The sequence below is a fragment of the Typopeltis vanoorti genome, chromosome 10, assembly GCF_054136105.1.
Source record: "Typopeltis vanoorti isolate ZY-2024b chromosome 10, IOZ_Tvanoo_1.0, whole genome shotgun sequence".
Classification (NCBI taxonomy): Eukaryota; Metazoa; Arthropoda; class Arachnida; order Uropygi; family Thelyphonidae; genus Typopeltis; species Typopeltis vanoorti.
Window position 1 is genome coordinate 70,010,159 of NC_143558.1, and position 20,407 is coordinate 70,030,565.

At 38.5% G+C, this 20,407-nt stretch overlaps 1 protein-coding gene across 1 annotated transcript in view; it reads left to right on the forward strand.

The window, feature by feature from the left end:
- LOC150102495 (AP-5 complex subunit mu-1-like) overlaps nt 1-20,407 on the forward strand; it is a 246,378-nt gene that overhangs the window by 14,568 nt on the left and 211,403 nt on the right. The window contains exon 3 of the mRNA XM_090399180.1: nt 11,662-11,788. Within this exon, the coding sequence (XP_090255306.1) occupies nt 11,662-11,788 (127 nt within the window). The remainder of the gene's footprint in view (nt 1-11,661; nt 11,789-20,407) is intronic.

The following is a 20,407-nucleotide window of genomic DNA, read 5'->3' on the forward strand; positions in this document are numbered from 1 at the left end:
TTTGACTATCAACTTAGCATGTGGTAACCTATCAAATGCCTTTGCAAAATCTACCACTGTATATCCATCTCCCTTGTCCAATGCACCTATCACCTTATTGTAATAAGTAAGTAGATTACAAAAACATGACCTTCCTTTAGTATATCCATACTGTCCATCAAAGATAATGATGAACCTGGATAATCAGATCTGGGTTTTGAATCTGATTAACTGGTTTTGGATCCTGCATCTCACTAACTTCTCCACTTTAACCACAACACCTGATACACAGATTGGCTTATAATTTGAAGCTTGAGTCTGGACACATCGCTTATGAAGTTGTACATTCTTAACTTCCTTCCTTCCACTCCTTTGGAACTTGACACAAGTAAGACACATATTAAACAATTATGCCAAGGTAGATGTCAACTCTTTGGCACATTCCCTCAATATATCATCAAATCTCACAGCCATATTAATATCAAGTTTCCTCAATTCCACATATACCTTTTTGTTCACTTATAACCAGTCTCCCTTTCTAATGCTCTTAAACTTTGCATGCTGTTACATTCACAAGAATATTATATCAAGCATTCATTTAATACCTCAACTATATCTTCTGCAGCAGTTATCCTTATATCATTTTTCTCCAATCAGTGTCTCCTACCATAATCAATCCTTTTTTTTCCCCCCTGGCTATATATCAAAAGAACTCCCTGTTTTGTGGCTTCATTAGCTAACTGCTGCTCATGCTGAACTGTTGTTACCCTTACCAACTGAGTCACTATTTGTCTGTTCTTTGTACTCCTCATGGAATTAATTATTGCCACTCATCTTATGTTGCTTCTATAATGTCTTCTTCATCAGTACTGCATTCTTAATCCCATCATTCATCCATATCATATCTACCTTATTTAACCTTCTGACCCATGGAATACATTTAGACAGTGCTTCTCCTAGATAGTTCTTGGCACCCAAGCAGCATTGATCCCCTTTCCATCCAACTCCTCCTTACATGCTACAGCTGCAAGCTCTCTCCTGAGCTTCTTATAATCACTAGCCTTATAGTTCTACATATACTCTTTTCTCATAGGTCCTCACATGACTGGCAGTCATCCAGGTAATTACCTCATGGTGACTCTCACCATCTGAAGAGAGATTTGACACCTCATTTATAATTACATCCTCTGATGATTTTTGAATTGAATGAACTCACACTCTTGTTTTTTATAACTTTTTGCATATTTGAGTTTTTCTGCCGTAGTTTTATTTTTTATTTGTATTTCAAAATGTCATGTACCCTGTTACATAGTTTCAACAATTTCATGGTGACTTGAATGGTGACTTCAATTCCCATCACACCATGTGGGGCTATTCCTCTAACAACTGGGATGGTAATAATCTAGCTAACTGGATAGATACATATAACTTGTATTTGAATTATGATGCCAGCAAGATGGCACTCTTTACTCAGCCAGATGGAACAGAACCTACACCCCAGATCTGTGCATAGTCACTAAAGACTCCGAAGACCACCCTCTTCCTTCAACCAGAACCATCCTTAACAGATTCCCTAATAGTCAACATCATCTTACATTAATAGAGATAGGAACACCAATCGTTAGATGGAATCTCCGCAGGTCCAACTGGATTGCATTTTAGAAACAAATCGAGCAAACCATTAGAGCAATTCCACCCACTCTTAATTACTATCCTAGATTTGTTAAACTAATCAAATCTGCAGCAAAAGCCTCTATCCCTAGAGGCTACAGAAAACAATATATCCCATGTTGGAGTAGAGAAAGTGAGGAATTCCTAGCCAAATATGAGGAAACTGAAGATACAACTATTGCTAAGGAGCTCATATCAACCCTGGATAAAAACAGAAAGGAAAGATGGATCTCAACCATCAATGAACTCAATTTCGTCACATCTAGTCGGAGAAGCTGGTCACTTCTGAGATAATTAGATGGAGCAGAGCCAACACACACAAAACAACAGAGATAACTCCTGATCAAATGGTTAACCGTTTATTGAAAACCTCCGAGATTCATCCCAGCTCTACTAGGAAAATTGCTGTACAAGCTTCCATCAGACAAATCCTGAAGACAGAACCCGAGCTTCCTGAACTCAAGGATTCCAATTGCCTGCAAAGGTTGGTCGATTGGTAGAGCCTCTGCTACTAATGACTCAGTTAAGTAAGCTTGAGCGCGGTTAGTAGTTGGAAGGGGACCAATCATTCGATGCTGTTGGCACGCTCTCCCTCGAGAGGTCTTTGGACTCCCTGGAGGTGTCAAATAATAATAATAATAATAATAAAATACACCCAGTATCTCAGGAAAGGCACAGATAGTCTTAAAACTTACCAAGAATGGCAAAGCTGCAGAAGTGGATGGTATACTCCCTGAGTTCCTAAAACATCTTGGTCAACATTGCCAAACATGGCTGGCTGCCCTTGTTTTGACTGGTAAACTACCAAAGCTGTGGCGGGAAGCCAAAATAATTGCCGTGCCCAAACTAGGGAAAGATCCAAATGATGTGAAAAACCTACAACCTATCTCCTTGCTTTGCACCATCTTTAAGCTCTTTGAAAGAATTCTTATTAGAAGAATTTCACCACTCATCGAAAAAGCACTTCTGACTGAACAAGCTGGCTTCAGCCCAGGAAGAAGTTGCTGTGACCAGGTCCTGGCCCTGACAACTCAAATTGAAGCAGGCTTCCAGAAGAAACTTAAATCTGGAGTCACTTTCATTGACCTAACATCTCCTTATGACACTGTCTGGATCAGGGAATATAATATTTCCTAAAACTAGGAAATATTATAAAGTATAAAAAAATTTACAACTTTTTGAATATATTCTCTCCAACAGAAAGATCCAGGTCCATATTGGCAGAAAACAGAGCAGGCCCAGATTCCTTCACAACAGTCTTCCTCAGGGCTCTGTGTTATCCCCTATACTTTTTAACATCTACGTGTATGATCTACCTTATACCATATCAAGCAAGTATATGTAAGCCGATGACCTAGCGATCTTACATCAATCCACCTCCTTAGCCAACCTAGAATCAACCTTGAATACTGACCTGAACACCCTGGAAGAGTACTTCAAGCAGTGGTACTTGAAGCCAAATCCAACAAAAACAGTGCCCTCAGTATTTCACCTGTACAATGCAGAGGCGAATCGACAACTCAACCTTTCTTTCTGTGGAAAAATGGTGGAACACGAGCCTCACCCAAAATACCTTGGAGTGAGCCCGAACAGAAGCCTAACCCATAAAAGACACATCATCAAACTCTCCAATAAAATTAAAATGAGAAATAATATCATTTCAATGCTTGCTGGAACAACCTGGGGTTGTGGTGCAGAAGTCCTAAGGTCATCTGCACTAGCCCTCGCATTCTCTGCAGCAGATATTGTGCCCCTGTCTGGGAAAGAAGTACACATGCTAACATTATAGACACTCAGCTAAACTCTACCATTCGCACAATTAGTGGGACAGTGAGAAGCCCCCCTCTCTCTCTCTCTCTCTCTCTCTCTCTCTCTCCTGGCTGCCTGTTCTATCTAACATTGCTCCACCACACATACAGAGAAGACAAGCCTCGATTAAGGAATTTAATAAAGCAATGAACAACCCACTCCTGCCCCTACACCAGACTCTCATGAACCCACCTAGTCTTTGCCTCAAATCTAGAAAGCCTCTCTGGTCCATGGACGAACTCTCTTCAATTGCACTGCCATCAATATCTGACATATGGAGAGAATATTGGCCCAATAATCTCCCAACAAATGGCTTCCTGGTAGAAGATCTCTGTGCTTCACAGCCTGGTTTTGCTCTTCCTAGAAAGATTTGTTCATCAATAAACAGGATCAGAACTAGTCAGGGCAGATGTGGCTATCTTCTACATAAATGGGGGCTGTCAGATCACTCTTATTGTGATTGTTCTCCGGGGGGAGGGGGGGGCAGTCAAGGAGAACCGGCCTACCAGTCCAGAACTCGGTGTGGGGGGGTGCTGCAGGAGGGGAAAACCCCACTTTCAAGTCTTCAAAATTCGTGTCATCAGAATTCAAGGAGAACCAGCATACCAGTCCAGAACTCGGGGGGGAGGGGGGGAGGAGCCATATACGCCAGGGGGCACCCCCTTTCGAGTGTTCAGAATTCTAGTCATCAGAATTCAAGTAGAACCGGCCTACCAGTCAAAGTTCCGGACTGGTATTACTTATAAAAATTTACAAAATTTTTATTTATAAGTACTTTATTTCTTCTTATAAAACCTTACTATATATGTGTGTTTGAAGAAACGGTGGTCATCCATCATACTTTCATTTTCCATGGCATTCGTTGCTGCTCCAATACTATGAGGTGGTTGTTCACCATGTTTGTGATTTACTGCATCATGGTTTTCATTGAAAAGAAGTCTGTGTTCAAAGGAAGCAAATCTTTTGATGACAATCTCCCCTCCCCTCTCACATTTGTTGTAAGTTGATCACTTTCTTTATAATTTTAAACTTTATTGTTGCCCATGAACCTTTACAATATCCAGGACTGAACTCTAGGCTTCTAGTCTGCCTATTAAAAACTCAGACTCTTTTTGACTTCAAATTAGAGAATAAATATTCTCTAATTTGAAGTCAAACAAATATACCTTTCTTATGTATGGCTTCTGAAATTTTTGGAAATCTTACAGCTAACTGCTGGAATGTAGGTCCATTTTTGTCAGTTTGATAACAGAGTTTTTTTATGAGGTCTAGCTTAACATGCAGTGGTGACAGAAATTTTTTCTGAGGAGGGGGGGGGAACAGTGAGGAACTTATTTCATGTTCTCTCTTTCTCTGCCTGCTGCGAAATCTTTTTTGGGAAAACTTGCTTTCTAAACTTAATGTTTATTATTATTATTACGTGGCACCTCCAAGGAGTCCAAAGACTCCTCGAGAGACTGCGCCTACTCTACAACTCTCCAACTCTCCATTTCCACCACTCACTCCACCAACTATAGCGAATCTCATCATTTACACCAATGCTATCTACTGTCCACAACTAGCATTTTCACAGAGAATTACAAAGATCCATGGCAGGATTCAAACCCACAGCCGTTTGGCTGGACAGTAGATACGCTAACCACTTGGGCAACCAGGCTGGCAAAATTATTATTATTACCTCCAAAGAGTCCAAAGACTCATTGAGGGAGGGCACCTACTCTACATCTCTCTATTTCCACCACTCAATCCACCAACTACAGCGAACCTCATCATCCACGCCAACGCCATCTACTGTCCACCACTAGCATTTTCATAGAGAATCGCAAACATCCATGGCAGGTTTTGAACCCTCAGTCTTTTGGCTGGAGAGCGGATATGCTAACCACTCGGCCAAACAGACTAGCACTCTGGAACTTCCTACAAATTCAACACCCTGGTGCTTGGTTTTACAAACATCCATGTGTATGTGAGATTGAAACTTGCAGCCTATCATGTTATACTGGGAAGTCAGGAAGCTATTGTTTAACCTCAATCAATGTCGTGACCATTTGTCCTACCAATTATACCACACAAGCTGGCTTGATTGTTCTATTATTGGCTTGGTGTCGCATAAGAATAAAAAAAAAAAGACAGTGGTGTCTTGTAAATCCTTGTTGCATACCTACCAGTAATGAATTTTCAATTTCCACAAATATGTTAGGTAATAGATGAATTTCATTATATGGTGTGAGATCACCCATAATACTGTGTGATGTAGATATTCCATTTTAATGTAATATCTACATCACACAGAGACATAATTAAATAGCAGGTTTAATCCTTTCAGTATTTCATCTCTGTCACAGAGACATCTTCAGGAATACAATATTAAAATTGTAATAACACACACAACAAACAATAAGTGGAAGAAATGAAATAGACTATGTGAAGACTAAGTCTTATGAGGAGGGGGGGAGTATCCTCTATGGATGCATTTGACTAGCTTAGATGTTGGGTAGGAGGCCTAAGAATTAACGTTTCCCAAATCTTGGGAAGTTTAATATAACCATATTTATTAAGATTAGGCTGGTTTTTAAAATCTGCTAATGAATCTGCTAAAGATGTGTTTTGCATTATGGGAGATACTAAGAGAGGAGTATTGGTAGCTTGCTCCACCTTTGCAAGGAGTTGCCCTAATGTTGCACTACCTTACTCCAGTCCTGAAGATACTTTCAGGCACAACTTTGTTTGCTCACACTTGGATAAAGGATTGAACCAAATTTATTATGTAGGCCAGTGAAAATAGCACATTTAAAGCTATCTGGTGTGAAATAGAGGTCATCAAAATAAAATATACAGTTGGATGCTTCTATAGACCAAGGGATTGAAAGATGATGGGGATAGTATGTATCGGCAAGTAAGCTCAATCAGTGAAGGGCAAGTAATTATTATGGGGATTTCAACTATGGGAGCATAGATTGGAAGCAGGAGAGGTCACATGGGAGGAAGGAAATGGAATTTATGCAGCTACTAAGGAATAATTACCTGAGGCAGCATGTTGTGGAATGTATTAGGGAGAGTGCCAAATCTAGTAATTGCATCTGAGAATTCGTCTATAACGAATATGACCACATTCTCAGTAATTGGTGAGAGTGATCATATGGTCTTGACCTGAGAGGTGGCTAAATGTGTGGAATTTTCAGTTAAGATGGGGTATGTGTGGAATTATAGGGCTGGTAAGTATGACAAGCTTAGGAGATTGCTTGGATTAATGCCATTGCATGTGAAACTGCAAGGGCTGGATGTTGATAGTGCATGGGAAGTGGTAATGGAGTGTTTGAGAGAAGTAATGGCAGACTGCATATCTAGAGTTAAGAGAGGAAATCAAGTGGGAGTTAAATGGATGAATACCATCATTAAACCAGAGTTGTAAAAAAAAATATAAAAAAATTGTGGAGGGAGTTCAAGGAGAAAAGTGACCAGCAGGCACTTGAGCAGTACAAAGCACAGGCCAGAATGGTAACCAGTGTGATAAGAAAGGCAAAAGTAGAGTATAACAGAAATTAGCAGCACAGGCCAAAGATAATACCAAACAGTTTTCAGTATGTTGCAGGTAAAAGGAAGAATGATTTTAATGAATGCCGATGGTAGGGAGGTAACTGAATCAGTTGAAATAGTAGAATTTCTAAGTGAACACTTTGCAAGAGTATATCATCCAGGTGGAGATATTGCAGTAACGAGAGAGAGGCAAAGACTTATATGGGAACTGAGGTAAATGAAATAGAAGTGTATAACATTATAATAGAGAACTTGGATGTGAATACAGCCATGGTATACCAGCTTGAGTTTTATGTAAAGGTGCTAGGGAATTGTTAATGCCTTTGGTGGCATCGTTTAATCTAAGTTTTGGCATTGTTTAATCTAAATCCCAAGGGGGTGGGGGTATTGGAAAGAGGGACAAATGGTTCCATTTGACTCCAAGACTGATGTAACAAATTACTGACCAAGCAGATTATCAGGAGTTGTTGTCAAGGTACTGGAGAAGTTGGTCAAGAGCAAAATACAGGAATCGATAGATGGAAATAGGAATTTCATTTTATATTTAACCCTCCCTTTTTTTGGAAAAACAAATAAAAAACAAAGATGATAGAAATAGATTGGTTCATTTTTATTTTGAACTAAAAATGTTACGGAATCCGCCTCCATGGCGGCAATATTTGAAATGAAAATATAATACTGATTATTTTTTTGATACTACTCCATTTTAGGCCCTCCTTCTTCCTGGGCCCTATGCCTGTGCACCTGCCTAGTTACAGTACTGACTGTATGGAGGACAACATGGTTTTTGTGAAGGATAGGTCGTGCCTCAGTAACCTGCTCACATTTTATAAAACAGTGATAGCTGAGTTGGATAAAGGTAACGGGTTTATAGTGATATTGCTGGACTTTGCAAAAGCCTTTGACAGGATATCAAATGGAATACTTTGACAAGCAGAAACAAGCAGGTTATTATTCCTCTTTATCGAACTTTGACAAGACCCCATCTTGATTACTGCGCACAGATCTGGTCACTTGAGTTTCTTGAGATATGAGTGAGACATATAAATTACTGAAAGGTTTTTGCAAGATTAATACAGAGGAAATTTTTCAGAACAAGTCTTGTGGTGGGAGAATTCTTTGGAAACTGAGCAAGAGTATAGTTTGCAAAGGTGTTAGAACTAGATTTTTTGCTAGGAGAGTGGTGAACGAGTGGAATAGGTTGCTAAAGTCTGTTGTGGGTACTGTGACTGTGAATGAGTTCAAAGCAAAGTATGATAGATACTGAGCAAATGTTGGTATGATGTTTAGGCATGAATTCTTGGCATGATGTTTAGGCCTCCCTTGATGAGTCTAATGACTCCATGGAGTAGCCTGTAATAATATGATGGAACTACCACTTTTTTCATCTCTGCTAGTGCTATAGCTCAATATTGCAGCAATCCTCTGGGTTATCTTGTTCACAGCTTTTGCAATATGCCTCCTGGACATCAAATTTCTATCTACCACTCCTCGGTGACTTATCCATTTCCAGAACTGCCTGGTCAGTGAAATGGTCAGTTCCCTTAAAACACCTAACATAATTTCATCCAGTCCTGCTGCCTTTTACAAATATCTAGAGTACTTGGTACATATACCAGCCACTAAATTAGAAACTTTTATTTAATACCATGTTGTACCTCCTTTAGCAACTGCCAATATTGATCCTCTTCAATTCTTTGTGCATGGTTCGGTGAGATATGGGGTTGGGAACAGCCTTCATTAAATACTTTGATCAATTGCTGCTAACAGACTGTTGTAGGACCACAGTTATATCTTTTAGACAAGCAGTACGGGTTATTTTTCAACTGATTAAACACCTGGGATATCTCACCTTTTGGAAAATCAGTCAGCTCTGCTGTTTTCAGAATTGTGGTTCCATCCAGACAGGTGCCCATAATAAGCCCTTTATTGAACTCCAAAAGATCCTTTGTTTTATCCCATTGTGATCAACACTATTGACTATTACTGATCAGTGGCATTCTTAAATAGTTGCCTAGAACTTAGGTCAAGAATGCCCAGGTGGCATTCTTGACCTAATATTTTGCATATATGTTGCATAAGTGACATTTACATACATCTACATATAGGTTTCTAATTCAACAGCCAGTGTTTGTGTGTGTGTGTGTGTATTTGGTGTGTATATATTTAACTTGGATAGTCTTTGGAAAACTCCATGAAGCACCTAATGGAAACATCCGAATCTGCCTTAAAAGAAAAATATTCAACAGTTGTACACTTCCGGTCATGACATATGGAAGCGAAACATAGGCTTTGACTAAAAAAATGACCAACAAATTAAGGAATATCCAGAGGGAAATGGAAAGATCATTACTCAATATTACCATTCTAGTATAAAAAGTGCAATACTTGGGTCAGAGCTCAGACTAAGATGAGAGACATAACAGCCATTAAAAGATCCAAATGGCAAGGGACAGGTCATATTGCAAGAAGTAACACTCGAAAATGGACAAAGCTAATATTAGAATGGTATTCTAGAGATGGAAAGAGAGCTACAGTAAGACCAAAGAGAATGAGATTAAAGAGATGGCAGGAACTCGGTGGCATAGAAAGGCTCAAGATAGGAGTGAATGGAGGACTTTGGGGAGGCCTTTGTCCAGCAGTGGACGTAAAATGGCTGATGATGATGATATGATTATTTGAAATATCCTCTTCATTTACTTCTGAACTTCCCACCTCTCTAAGACAAACCAGCTTTATCAGGATGAAACACCCTAATAAAGTGATTATTAAACAGCTTTATTGTATCATCTATATTAGTTACCTGGATTATCTCTATCCAGCAAGATCATTTGACCACAATAATTTCTTATTCTGCAGATCTTTTTAGGATTTTCCTCAGATTGCAGTATTAGTCTCCTTTTGTATTTTTCATTCCTCACTATACTAGTCATTGAGTGTCACATTCCTCATGCAGTCATTCTTCACCCGTCCCTTTATATTTTTTATAACCTATATTTCATCTATAATTTTTATTCAATTTCAGTAGTTATGCATTTTACTCCAATTTGCTTTATTATTTTTGCTTGAGGTATGCAATTTGCCAATGCTGCTAACAGATATTTCTGAACTAGCTGTCATGTGCAGCTGATCTTTCTTTTCTTTCAAATTCTTCCATCCATTGTACTGTCAGACTGGTTTTTAAGTGTTTTATAATCACCTGCCTATAATTATACATAAATTTCTTCCTGCTTAATACTTCCATATGCCTTTTCATCCAGCAAGTCATGTCTGCAATGTTACTCTCACTAACTAGGGACAAGTATGATACTGTTGTTATGACCAAATCCACAACTCTTGATCCTTATGTTCCTTGATGAATAGCAAGGGGGAAAGGAAGAAATGATGAGGTCTTTGAGACATAAGTTAATGAAAGGTTTTTTACCAGATTAGATGAAGAGAATTTTCATAGAATGGTGATAGCTATAGGTAAAACGAGGTGTCTCTGGAAGTTGTATAGTAGGGGGTGAAGACGGAAATGAGTAGTAGTTTTTTTTATATGGAGAGTGGTGAGTGAGTGGAATTATTGTATGAGTGTGGTGAGTTCTGAAATAGTAAATGATTTACTATTTCCACGCTTGTGTTTGATGGCATTGTGCGTGATCAGAGAACCTCCCACAACGTGTCTACCCCATGAAGAGAGGATGAGATGGGATTATACTTCCATGGAAGTATAATCCCATCCTATTCTCCTTTCATGTTCAGCTCAGTAACCTATCACAGCTAAGTAATTTGGCTTCATAGAAATCTGATTACTGCTTAGATAGGGTGGCTAATCTTATCTGCATTGTCTGCTGTGTTTCTTCTGGCCACGTTGTCTCTTTTATGGGATGAAAAACCCTGCTGTCCTAGTATGAGATTCCTTAACTTGCCTTCATTGGAAAGTCCTCATAAAGGTTTTTCATGTCCTAGACAGAAATCATAGCAGGCAAATCTTAAATATTTGCTTGCTATGATTTTGCATGGTACACTATCAACACTGTTAATAAAATAAGAGGTCTATTTGTAAATTTTATCACAATTTAAAACACTTCATGCTTCACATAAAACTGAAGTATACTCAATGTATAACTTTAAATTTTATATATGATATATCATTTCAATACACAGATAAGTGTACTTTAAGTTGGTGCATACCAAAACAACACTTGATAAATGTAGCTCAAGCATTCCCTACTGAATGCGTACATTGTTTTTCTTGAATCCAACATGTGGATATTTATTCTGATTAAATATGCATATGCACATCCTAATCTGACATATGAACATAAGGCAGTCAGAGTTGGGAGGCTGCTATTATTATTTTGAGATGCTTCAAGCTTTGTGAACTGTGATTTTATTTCTTGAGATGAAATTATAATTCGTAAATTTTTGCTTAATTTTACATTTCTGTGTGAGTTATAAAAGACATATTGTAAAAAAAAATTAAAAAAAAAGTCATAAAATTTTAGTCTCTCTCTTCCCATCCATTTCCTTAATTACTGTTGAGTGAATGGGAGAGAGAGAGAGAGAGAGTAACCACTGTATTTATCTAAATCAAGCATGAGTTTAATGATTTTTTTTTTTTTTTGTCTGTTTTAACAAATCTCATTTTATCAGTTTAGTACTACTTCTGTTCATTTATAGGAAATTCACAACTGTAGAAGCTAGAGCTAGAAAGATACATGGAAAATCTTATGTTCCCATACCAGCTCAAGGTGAATTTGGTCAAAGTCTTATAGATATACTTGCTTTATTGCCACATGACAAAGAGGTAAGTTTATTTTGGATATGTAATATGAAAAAAAAGCTACATACAGTAGCAAAGAAATTAATCCAAACAAGCCAAATTTTTGTGAAGTTTTTGGTTTGGTTTTTTGTTTCAGTTCACAATATTTTGGTTTTAGTTTACTATTTTTGGTTTTGGTTGTAGTTAAATATTTTGGTTGAATGTTGCATGCTTGAACTATTTTAACTGTCTCTATGATGTTTATTAATACAGTAGTGTTATGTGTTTTTAATAGTGTAAACAAGTTGACATTTGTAGTGTTTAATTCATTTTGGATATGACAGCTGGATTAGAAATAAAACAGCTAATCCAAAAGCTAGAGACCATAGATCTGAGAGTTCAGAGAAAAATTATAGGAGTAAATAGATGGCATCAGTGGCAAAATTATATTAAAAATGAGGATATTAGAAAGGAACCTGACATAATTAGCATTCAGGAATGTGTGAGCAGAGCTAATCTAAGGTGATTCTGGTAAACAGGCTTATATGTTGACTATTCATAACTATTATTTTTCAGGAAATAACAATGTATACTAAATATTAATTATAATAATTTTAATTAATACTTTCCTGTATTTTGGCAAAGTTACATTGCCATCATCGGGGATCACAAAACAATGATATGTGCATGCAGGCACCAACGTGGATAAATGAGGCTGAAGAAAGGCAACCAAAGTTTGGCCTAGAGTCCTAAATAGCACTCTATACTGAGCTAAATTGGGTGGTCTTGGCTGTTGAGATGAAGATCTGATTCCCAAATTTGGGCATTATCATGCATTTGAGGTTTGGAAAGTTTCTCAGGGCTGAGGCAGATTTCAGGAATAGCCTCTCATATTTGTATTTTCTGCAGTGCAATGGAGTAGCCTTCTTACAGCATATCCTGTGGTGGGTATCCAAAGCATTGTCATCAAATCCACAGTGGCTGTAATTGTGGAACATGATGTAGTCCTTGTGTTCAGAAATTCCGATATTGGCTGTCTTGCCTGTTTGACTGTAGCAGGAGAGTTTGCAACTGCAAGTGACCTAGTAGGTCTCGGGAATGTGGCTGGTCTTTGGTGGAACAGATAAGGGATGTCAGTTTTTCTGTGGTCTATAAATGGTTGTAAGATTGTATTTTCTTAATATATTTGTTAATTTTTTGGATGCCCTGGATATATAGAATGGAGATAGATTTTGTGTAATCTCTGCTCTGAAGGTGGTTGAGCTGTATCATTTTTTTATTCAACCAGATGCTATTTTTTGCCAAGTTGAGCTGACAACTGCCAAAAATGGCTTCTTTTTTTTTTCTAATACTTCTATCATTTGTAAACTTCATGCATTTTAATATCCTATTTGTGTAATGTCATTACCATGCCATTCCAATTTTAAAACACGGAAACTGTACCCAGTTATTCATGATAAATTCTGCACTCATTTGTCACAGAGATGGTAAGACATGCTTGATTTTATTCTCCTTAATATCTCTAATTTCCCTGATTTTGCATTCCCAGCCTCTTACTGAAGAACACTTTCCTAATTCCAAAACCATTCAAATGCAGTCCTTCAGATATATACAAGTCCTTTCATCCATAAAATTCACTCCATACATCTATAAACTGCACAATCTTCTCATTAGCAATCATGGCTGTTCTTCTCAGTTCCATCCTATCACCAAGACAGTGGACTTACAGTCTTTACTTTTTCATTTTTGTTTCTTTCAGCGATTCTTTCTTGTATTCTTTTACTGCATGCTTCTCACCTTTTAAATAATTCATGCCAGCAAAAACAAAAACTCTGATCTCTCTTCTGCAAACTAATTCCTCACTAACATCCTCGATTTTCACACCTGGGAAACATGCTTTTGTCACATTCTCAATTAAATACACCTGTTATCATGGAAGGATATAAATTTTGAAATTGACTCAGTAAATGTGTAGTGGGGATGAATTCAAAATAGTGTGGTTAGCCTGTAAAATTAAGAGTGGGGTGTTATCATAGTGAAGAATCTGGGTCTAGTATTATGGGTCAGCTATTCGGTGAGTTAGTAATGGACAATTGAAACAGTAGTTAAAGAATAGGTAGCAATTTTTTTATATTTAATTTGAGATAGCTTTTTAAAGTGACATGTATGTGAATGTACTAGGAGTAATAGTTTTAAAATTTAATATTAACATTAGATAAGAATTGGTCTTATTAGCTGTTTAAAGACACTGCATTAACTACCATTTAATTCTGGCAGGGGAATTAAAGGAAGAAGCTGTAGTAAGGAAAGCAGCATTGCTGAAATTTTAAGAAACCTTATTTTGAGAGTTTGTAAGAATTAAAATACATAAATTGGGAGTTAGAATTGAATGGAATGAATATTAATTGTAAATGGAAGACTTTTAAGAATATATTTCATGATTTGATTTCTAAATGTATTGTGAAAACTGTGGTTGTTAGATTAATAACTATGTTTTTAAGGAAACTGTAAAGCTGAATTTGAGCTACAGTTGGCTAAGAATGTTAAGACAATTTCCGAGAGTTATTAATAAAAACTTTATTGGGGTATTTCATCCTGGAGAAGTAGGTTTTAATATTAGAGGGATGGAGCAGGTTCGAGGTTTAGAAGTGCAAGAAGAGAGTGTGTTTCAAATACTAAATACTTTGGATGTCAGTAAAGGGGACTGGATGGGATTTCACCACAGGTTTTGAGAGAATGTGCTAATGAACTGATAGCTCCGTTGACCTAGCTTTTCGATGAGAATCTGGCCATGGTAAAGGTACCCAAGGAGTGGTAGGAGGGTAAGATAGTGCCATTGCATAAGGGTGGAAGTAGAATGGAATTGCCAAACTATAGACCTAGACCAGTTTGTATTTCATCAGTAGTTGTTAAGATTTTGGAGAATTTATTGAGGAGATCATTTATAGCATTGGGGAAATGAGGGTAATGTTATCTGTGAGAGTCAGCATGGATTTGTTAAGGGGTACTCTTGTTTTAGTAATCTGATTGCCTTTTATAATCAAGTGACAAAAGCTGTTGATAGAGAAAGGCATATTCTGCCATTTTTTGGGGGGGGGGATTTTGCAAAGGCATTTCACAGGGTATTACATGATAAGCTGATATTTATGATGTTGCAGCACATAGGTTTGGATGACAGGTTAGTGAATTGGATTGAGGATTGGCTGTCTGATAGGTATAAATGAGTTGTGTATGAGGGAGCAGTGTCAAGGAAGCAGAAGGTTATAAGTGGAGTCTCACAGGGCTCCGTACTGCGACTTGTGTTATTTAACCTTTATATCATTGCCAGTGGATTGCAGAGGAATATTCAGTTGTTTGCAGATGATGTTAAGCTGGGAAGGGTTATTAGTAATAGCAAAGATGTGGTAGCTCTTCAACAGGATTTGAATTAAGTAGACAGATGGGCAGATGAATGGGAGGATTCAATTTAATTCAGCTAAATGTAATGTTTTGAAGTTTGGAATATGTAGATGGGAGTTTAGATACTCTATTGGAGGAACTGCACTGGAGGAAGCGAGGGTGGCAAGAGATATTGGAGTGATGATTGATAGAAACCTGAAATTCAGGGAACACATTGCAAAGGTGGTGAAAGTGCAAGGGTGGTCTGAAAAGTTCTCGGTCTAACAATGAGAAAACTAATTTATAATTTCAAAATTATTTCTATTTTTCAACTTAATGTCCCATAAGACTAATACATTTATTCCAGTGATGCTCCAGTGCCATTATCCCATCCCTGTAGTGATTCTCAGTAAGATCTGCAAAATACCCTTATACAGCTACAATCACCTCTTGATTTTAAGAAAAATGCCGACCAGCAAGGAAGAGTTTTAGTTTTGGGAAGAGACAGAAGTCAGAGGGAGCAAAATCTGGGGAATAGGGTTGATGTTCCAACAATTCATAGTGCAGATCCCTTAATTTTCCTATTGGCAAAACACCTTTGTGGGCAGGTGCATTGTCCTGATGAAAGATGATTTTTTTCTTCTGCAAACCGGGTCTTTTAATATTATTATTGTTATTATTTAGGCCTCCAAGGAGTCAAAGGACTCATCGCAGGAGGTCCTTCATAGGAAACACAAGTCTATCAAGATTCATCGCAGGAGGTCCCTCCTAGGAAACACAAAGTCTATCATACCACTCCTTAAACTCATTGACCGTTCTCACTCTCACCACTCTATCAGGCAATGCATTCCACAGTAAAACCACCTTCCATGCAAAGAAACCACTCCTCACCCTCTTGCTCACAGTTTCCTTTCTTAACTTCCAGGGATGGGCCCCTTGTCATCACTCCTTCCCACTGTTCAACCAAGCGAAAGAACTCCGCAGTGTCAACCCTGTAACCACCTCTCAACAGTTTAAAAGTCTCAATCATATCACCTCTCCTTCTTCTATCCACCAAACTCTGCAGTCCACATTCCCTCAGCCGATCCTCATAACTAACATTGTACAGTCCTGAAACTGCCTTTGTTATCTGCCTCTGTACCTTTTCCACAGTTAATTAACCCCCTTCAAATCCTGGGGACCAAATCTGAGAACAATAGTCTAAGTGTGGTCTGATCAGGGTCTTATATAACAGAATGATAACTCTTTTATCTCTGCAGGTCAGCATCCTTCTCATTATTGCACCAATCCTCTGTGTTACCTTCAACACCTTTGCAATATGTCCCTTGAATTTCAGGTTGCTATCAGTCAACAACCCCCAGATCTCTTGTCTCCCCCTACTTCCTCCGGTATATCTCCTCCAATAGAGTATGCAGCATCCCATTGATGTGTCCCAAACCTCAAGACCTTACATTTAGCTGCGTTCAACCAACATCCCCATTCATTTGCCCATCTGTCTAGCTTATTCAAATCTTCTTGCATGACTACCACATCTGCACAATTACTAATAACCCTTCCCAGCTACATATCATCTGCAAACAACTGAATATCCCAGCCTGCAATCCACTGACAATGTTATTGATATAAAGGTTAAACAAATAGGTCCCAGTACTGAGCCCTGTGAGACCCCACTTGTAACCCTCTGACTCCTTGAAACTGCCCCACCATACACAACTCTCTGATATCTATCGGACAGCCAATCCTGAATCCAGTTGACCAACCTGACATCCAAACCCGTGTGCTGTAACATAAATATCAGCTTATCATGTGGCATCCTGTCAAATGAATTCGCTAAATCCAAGAAAATGGCAGTATATGCCTTTCCCTCATCTACTGCTCGTGTAACTTTATTATAAAAGGTTAGCATATTACTAAAACAAGAGCGCCCCTCACAAATCCATGTTGACTCTCACAGATAACATTACCCTCATCTGCTCAATGTTGTATACGGTCCCTAACTAATTTCTCCAGATCTTAACAACTACTGATGATGCACAAACTGGCCTATAATTCGACACTTCCAGTCTGCTACCGCCCTTATGCAGTGGTACTATCTTACCATCCTTCCATTCCCTGGACACCTTTCCCATAGTCAGACTTTCATTGAAAAGCCAGGTCAGAAGAGCTGTCAGTTCCTTAGCACATTCTCTCAAAACTCATGGTGAAATACCATCCAGTCCTACAGCTTTACTGACATCCTGAGTACTCAGTATTTGGAACACTTTCTCCTCCTGAACCTCTAAACCTCAAACCTGCCCTATCCCTCTAGTATTAAAATTTACTCTTCCAGGATGAAATACACTGATAAAGTGTTCATTGAACAATTCCACTATGTCCTCTGCATCAGTCACTCTATTTCCCTTTTTATCCCACAATGTCATTCTTTCACAATCATTTCTCTTCCTACTGGCCACATAGCTAAAAAATTCCCTAGGATTTTCTTTGGATCTTAGAGCCAATCTCTTCTCATATTCCAGTTTCGCCTTGCTTACCATACTAGTCACACTCCTGGTCTGTGTCTTATATTCTTCATGCATCTGCTCTTCACCTTTCTCCTTATATCTCTTCCATAGCCTCTTTTTCACATACAGCTCCTGTTTAATACTGTTTGTTATCCACTTTACACCAAATTGTGTCCTCTTCTTCACTTGTGGAATACAGCTTACTAATGCTGCTAACAAATATCCTTCACAATTTCCCAAGCACTAATGATATCCCAGCCTTCCAATTCCTCCCTCCATGAAACTTCCCCAAGTTGATGTCTAAGACTATTATAATCGCCTGCCTTATAATTCCACATATGTTCCTGTCTCTTTGATACTCCTGCATGTCTATTCATCTTCCAAGCCAAAACCACATAGTCACTCTCTCCAACTGGTGGGAGAGATGTCATCTCAGTTATTATCAACTCTTCTGATGCTATGACCAAATCCAAAACTCTTGAACCTCTTGTTGCCTCTATTACATGTTGCCTAAAATATTTGTCCCTCAAGAATTCTAGAAATTCCATTCCCTTATTGCTACATGCATCTTCCTCTCCCCAATTTATACTGCTATAGTTAAAATCTCCCATAACAATCATTCTTCTTGCACTTGCCAAGCTCCACTGTCAAAACACCTCCTGGTCCCCACCCTCTGTGCTCCTTGGTTTGTAGCAACACCCTACTAAATATCCTGTCTTGCCTATCTCTACCTCACACCATACGCTCTCAAAATCATTTGTCTCACTTCCTTCCAAAGCCTTTACTCTTAGAGGACATAAATCGTCACTTACCATATGCTGTACTCCACCACCATGCTTTCCCTTTCTATCCTGCCGAAAAATGCTGTACCCTGCTACTTCTGTTTCTGTTATTATATCCTCTTCTGTCAACCACGTCTCAGTGATCCCAATAATCTTTGGCCAGGCTGATGCTATCAGCGCCACCAATTCCTCTCCTTTATTCCAGATACTCCTGGCATTAGTATTAAGCATAAAAATGCCACTATTTCTATATCCAGCATTATCCCCCTCTAGACTCCACTGGGCTCAGTGCTACCGGATGTTGTCTCTCTTCTCCCAAGTACCCTTTTCCACAAGAGGTTATCCCTGCTACCATCCATCCTGGGCATTCTAGTCTCCCTACATTGACACACTGACTCGTTCAGAACAGCAATCGCTCCAGATGCCTACGTCCTTCCTCATTTGAATCTCTGTCCTCAAGCGCTCTCCAAGCATCCACATATTCCAATCCTCTCTTCTGACACATTCTAACTATTATGCTATTCAATATTACTGCTCTTCTGCTCAGCTCGTCACACGTTTCTCATGAATTTTTTCATTTATTCTGGTTAAAAGATCGGAATAATATTCCCCGGTTATTGTTTTACCCTTTTCAGTATAATTAATAAACAAAATGCCTTTAGCATCCTAAAACACTGATGCCATGATCTTTCCTGCTGATGGAGCTGGCTTTGTCTTCTTTGGCACTGAACAACTGGCTTCTATCCCCTGTTTTGACCGCTGTTTGGATTTTGGTGTGCAGTGGTGAATCCAAGTCTCATCCATAGCAATAAATCGATGCACAAAATCAGTTTTATTCTTGTTAAATGCTCCAAGCACTGTTCAGAGATTTTCATGCAAGTGCGTTTTTGATCTGCTGTGAGCAAGTGCGGCACCCATCTTGCGCAAAACTTTTTCATTTGCAATTAATTCTTCATGCAAAATATATCTTATACGTTCTTTTTAAATACCTATATAGTCTCAGCAGTTTCATGTACTTTGACTCGCTGGTCATCAATAATGTATTGTCCACTTGATTAATGATTTCTGGTGTTGTTACACTTTTTGGATGTCCTTCACGTGGATCATCTTTAAGGCTGGTACGACCACGTTTAAACTCGGCAGCCCATTTCTTAATTGTTGAAAATGAAGGAGAGGAGTGCCCCTAAACTTTTATGAACTTGGAATGAATTTCTTTTGCTGTTAAACCTTCTTTTACAAAGAATTTTATAACCGCACGATACTCAATTTTATCCATTCCAAGGGATACAGACAACACTTTTGCTTTGAATGACTTGCAATTTCACATGGATGCTTATGACAGATGTACCAACTTAGAAAAAAAAAATCTTGCCGATAGTGTTGCCATCTATGGTTGAGGCCGAGAACTTTTCAGACCACCATCGTAACTCAGAGGATTGCTGCTGTACTGAGAAGGATGCTAACTAGTACAGATAAAAGAGTTGTCATTCCATTGTTTAAAGCACTGATCAGACCACATATGGACTATTGTGCTGAAATTTGGTCCCCAAGATTTGAAGGGGAAAAAAGTGCAGAGGCATATAACAAAAATGGTATCAGGACTGTACAATGTTGATAATGAGGATAGATTGAGGGAATATGATTTACCAAGTTTGGTCGATAGAAGGAGAAGTAATATGATTGCAACATTTTAAACTGTTGAGAGATAGTTACAGAATTGTCACCAGGGAGTTTTTTTTGTTTGGTGGAACAGGGGGAAGGGATGAGGACAAGGGGCCATTCCTGAAAGTTGTGAAAGGAAGAGGGTGAGGAGTGGTTTTCTTTTCATGGAGTGTGGTGAAACCATGGAATGCATTGCCTGATATAGTTGTGAGAGCAGTAACAGTTAATAAGTTTAAGGAGTGGTATGATAGATTTCATGTTTTCTATGGTGGGCTTCCCATGATGAGTCTTGTGACTTATCTATCTGACTTATCAGAATAAGTCAGATAGAACAGAAATTA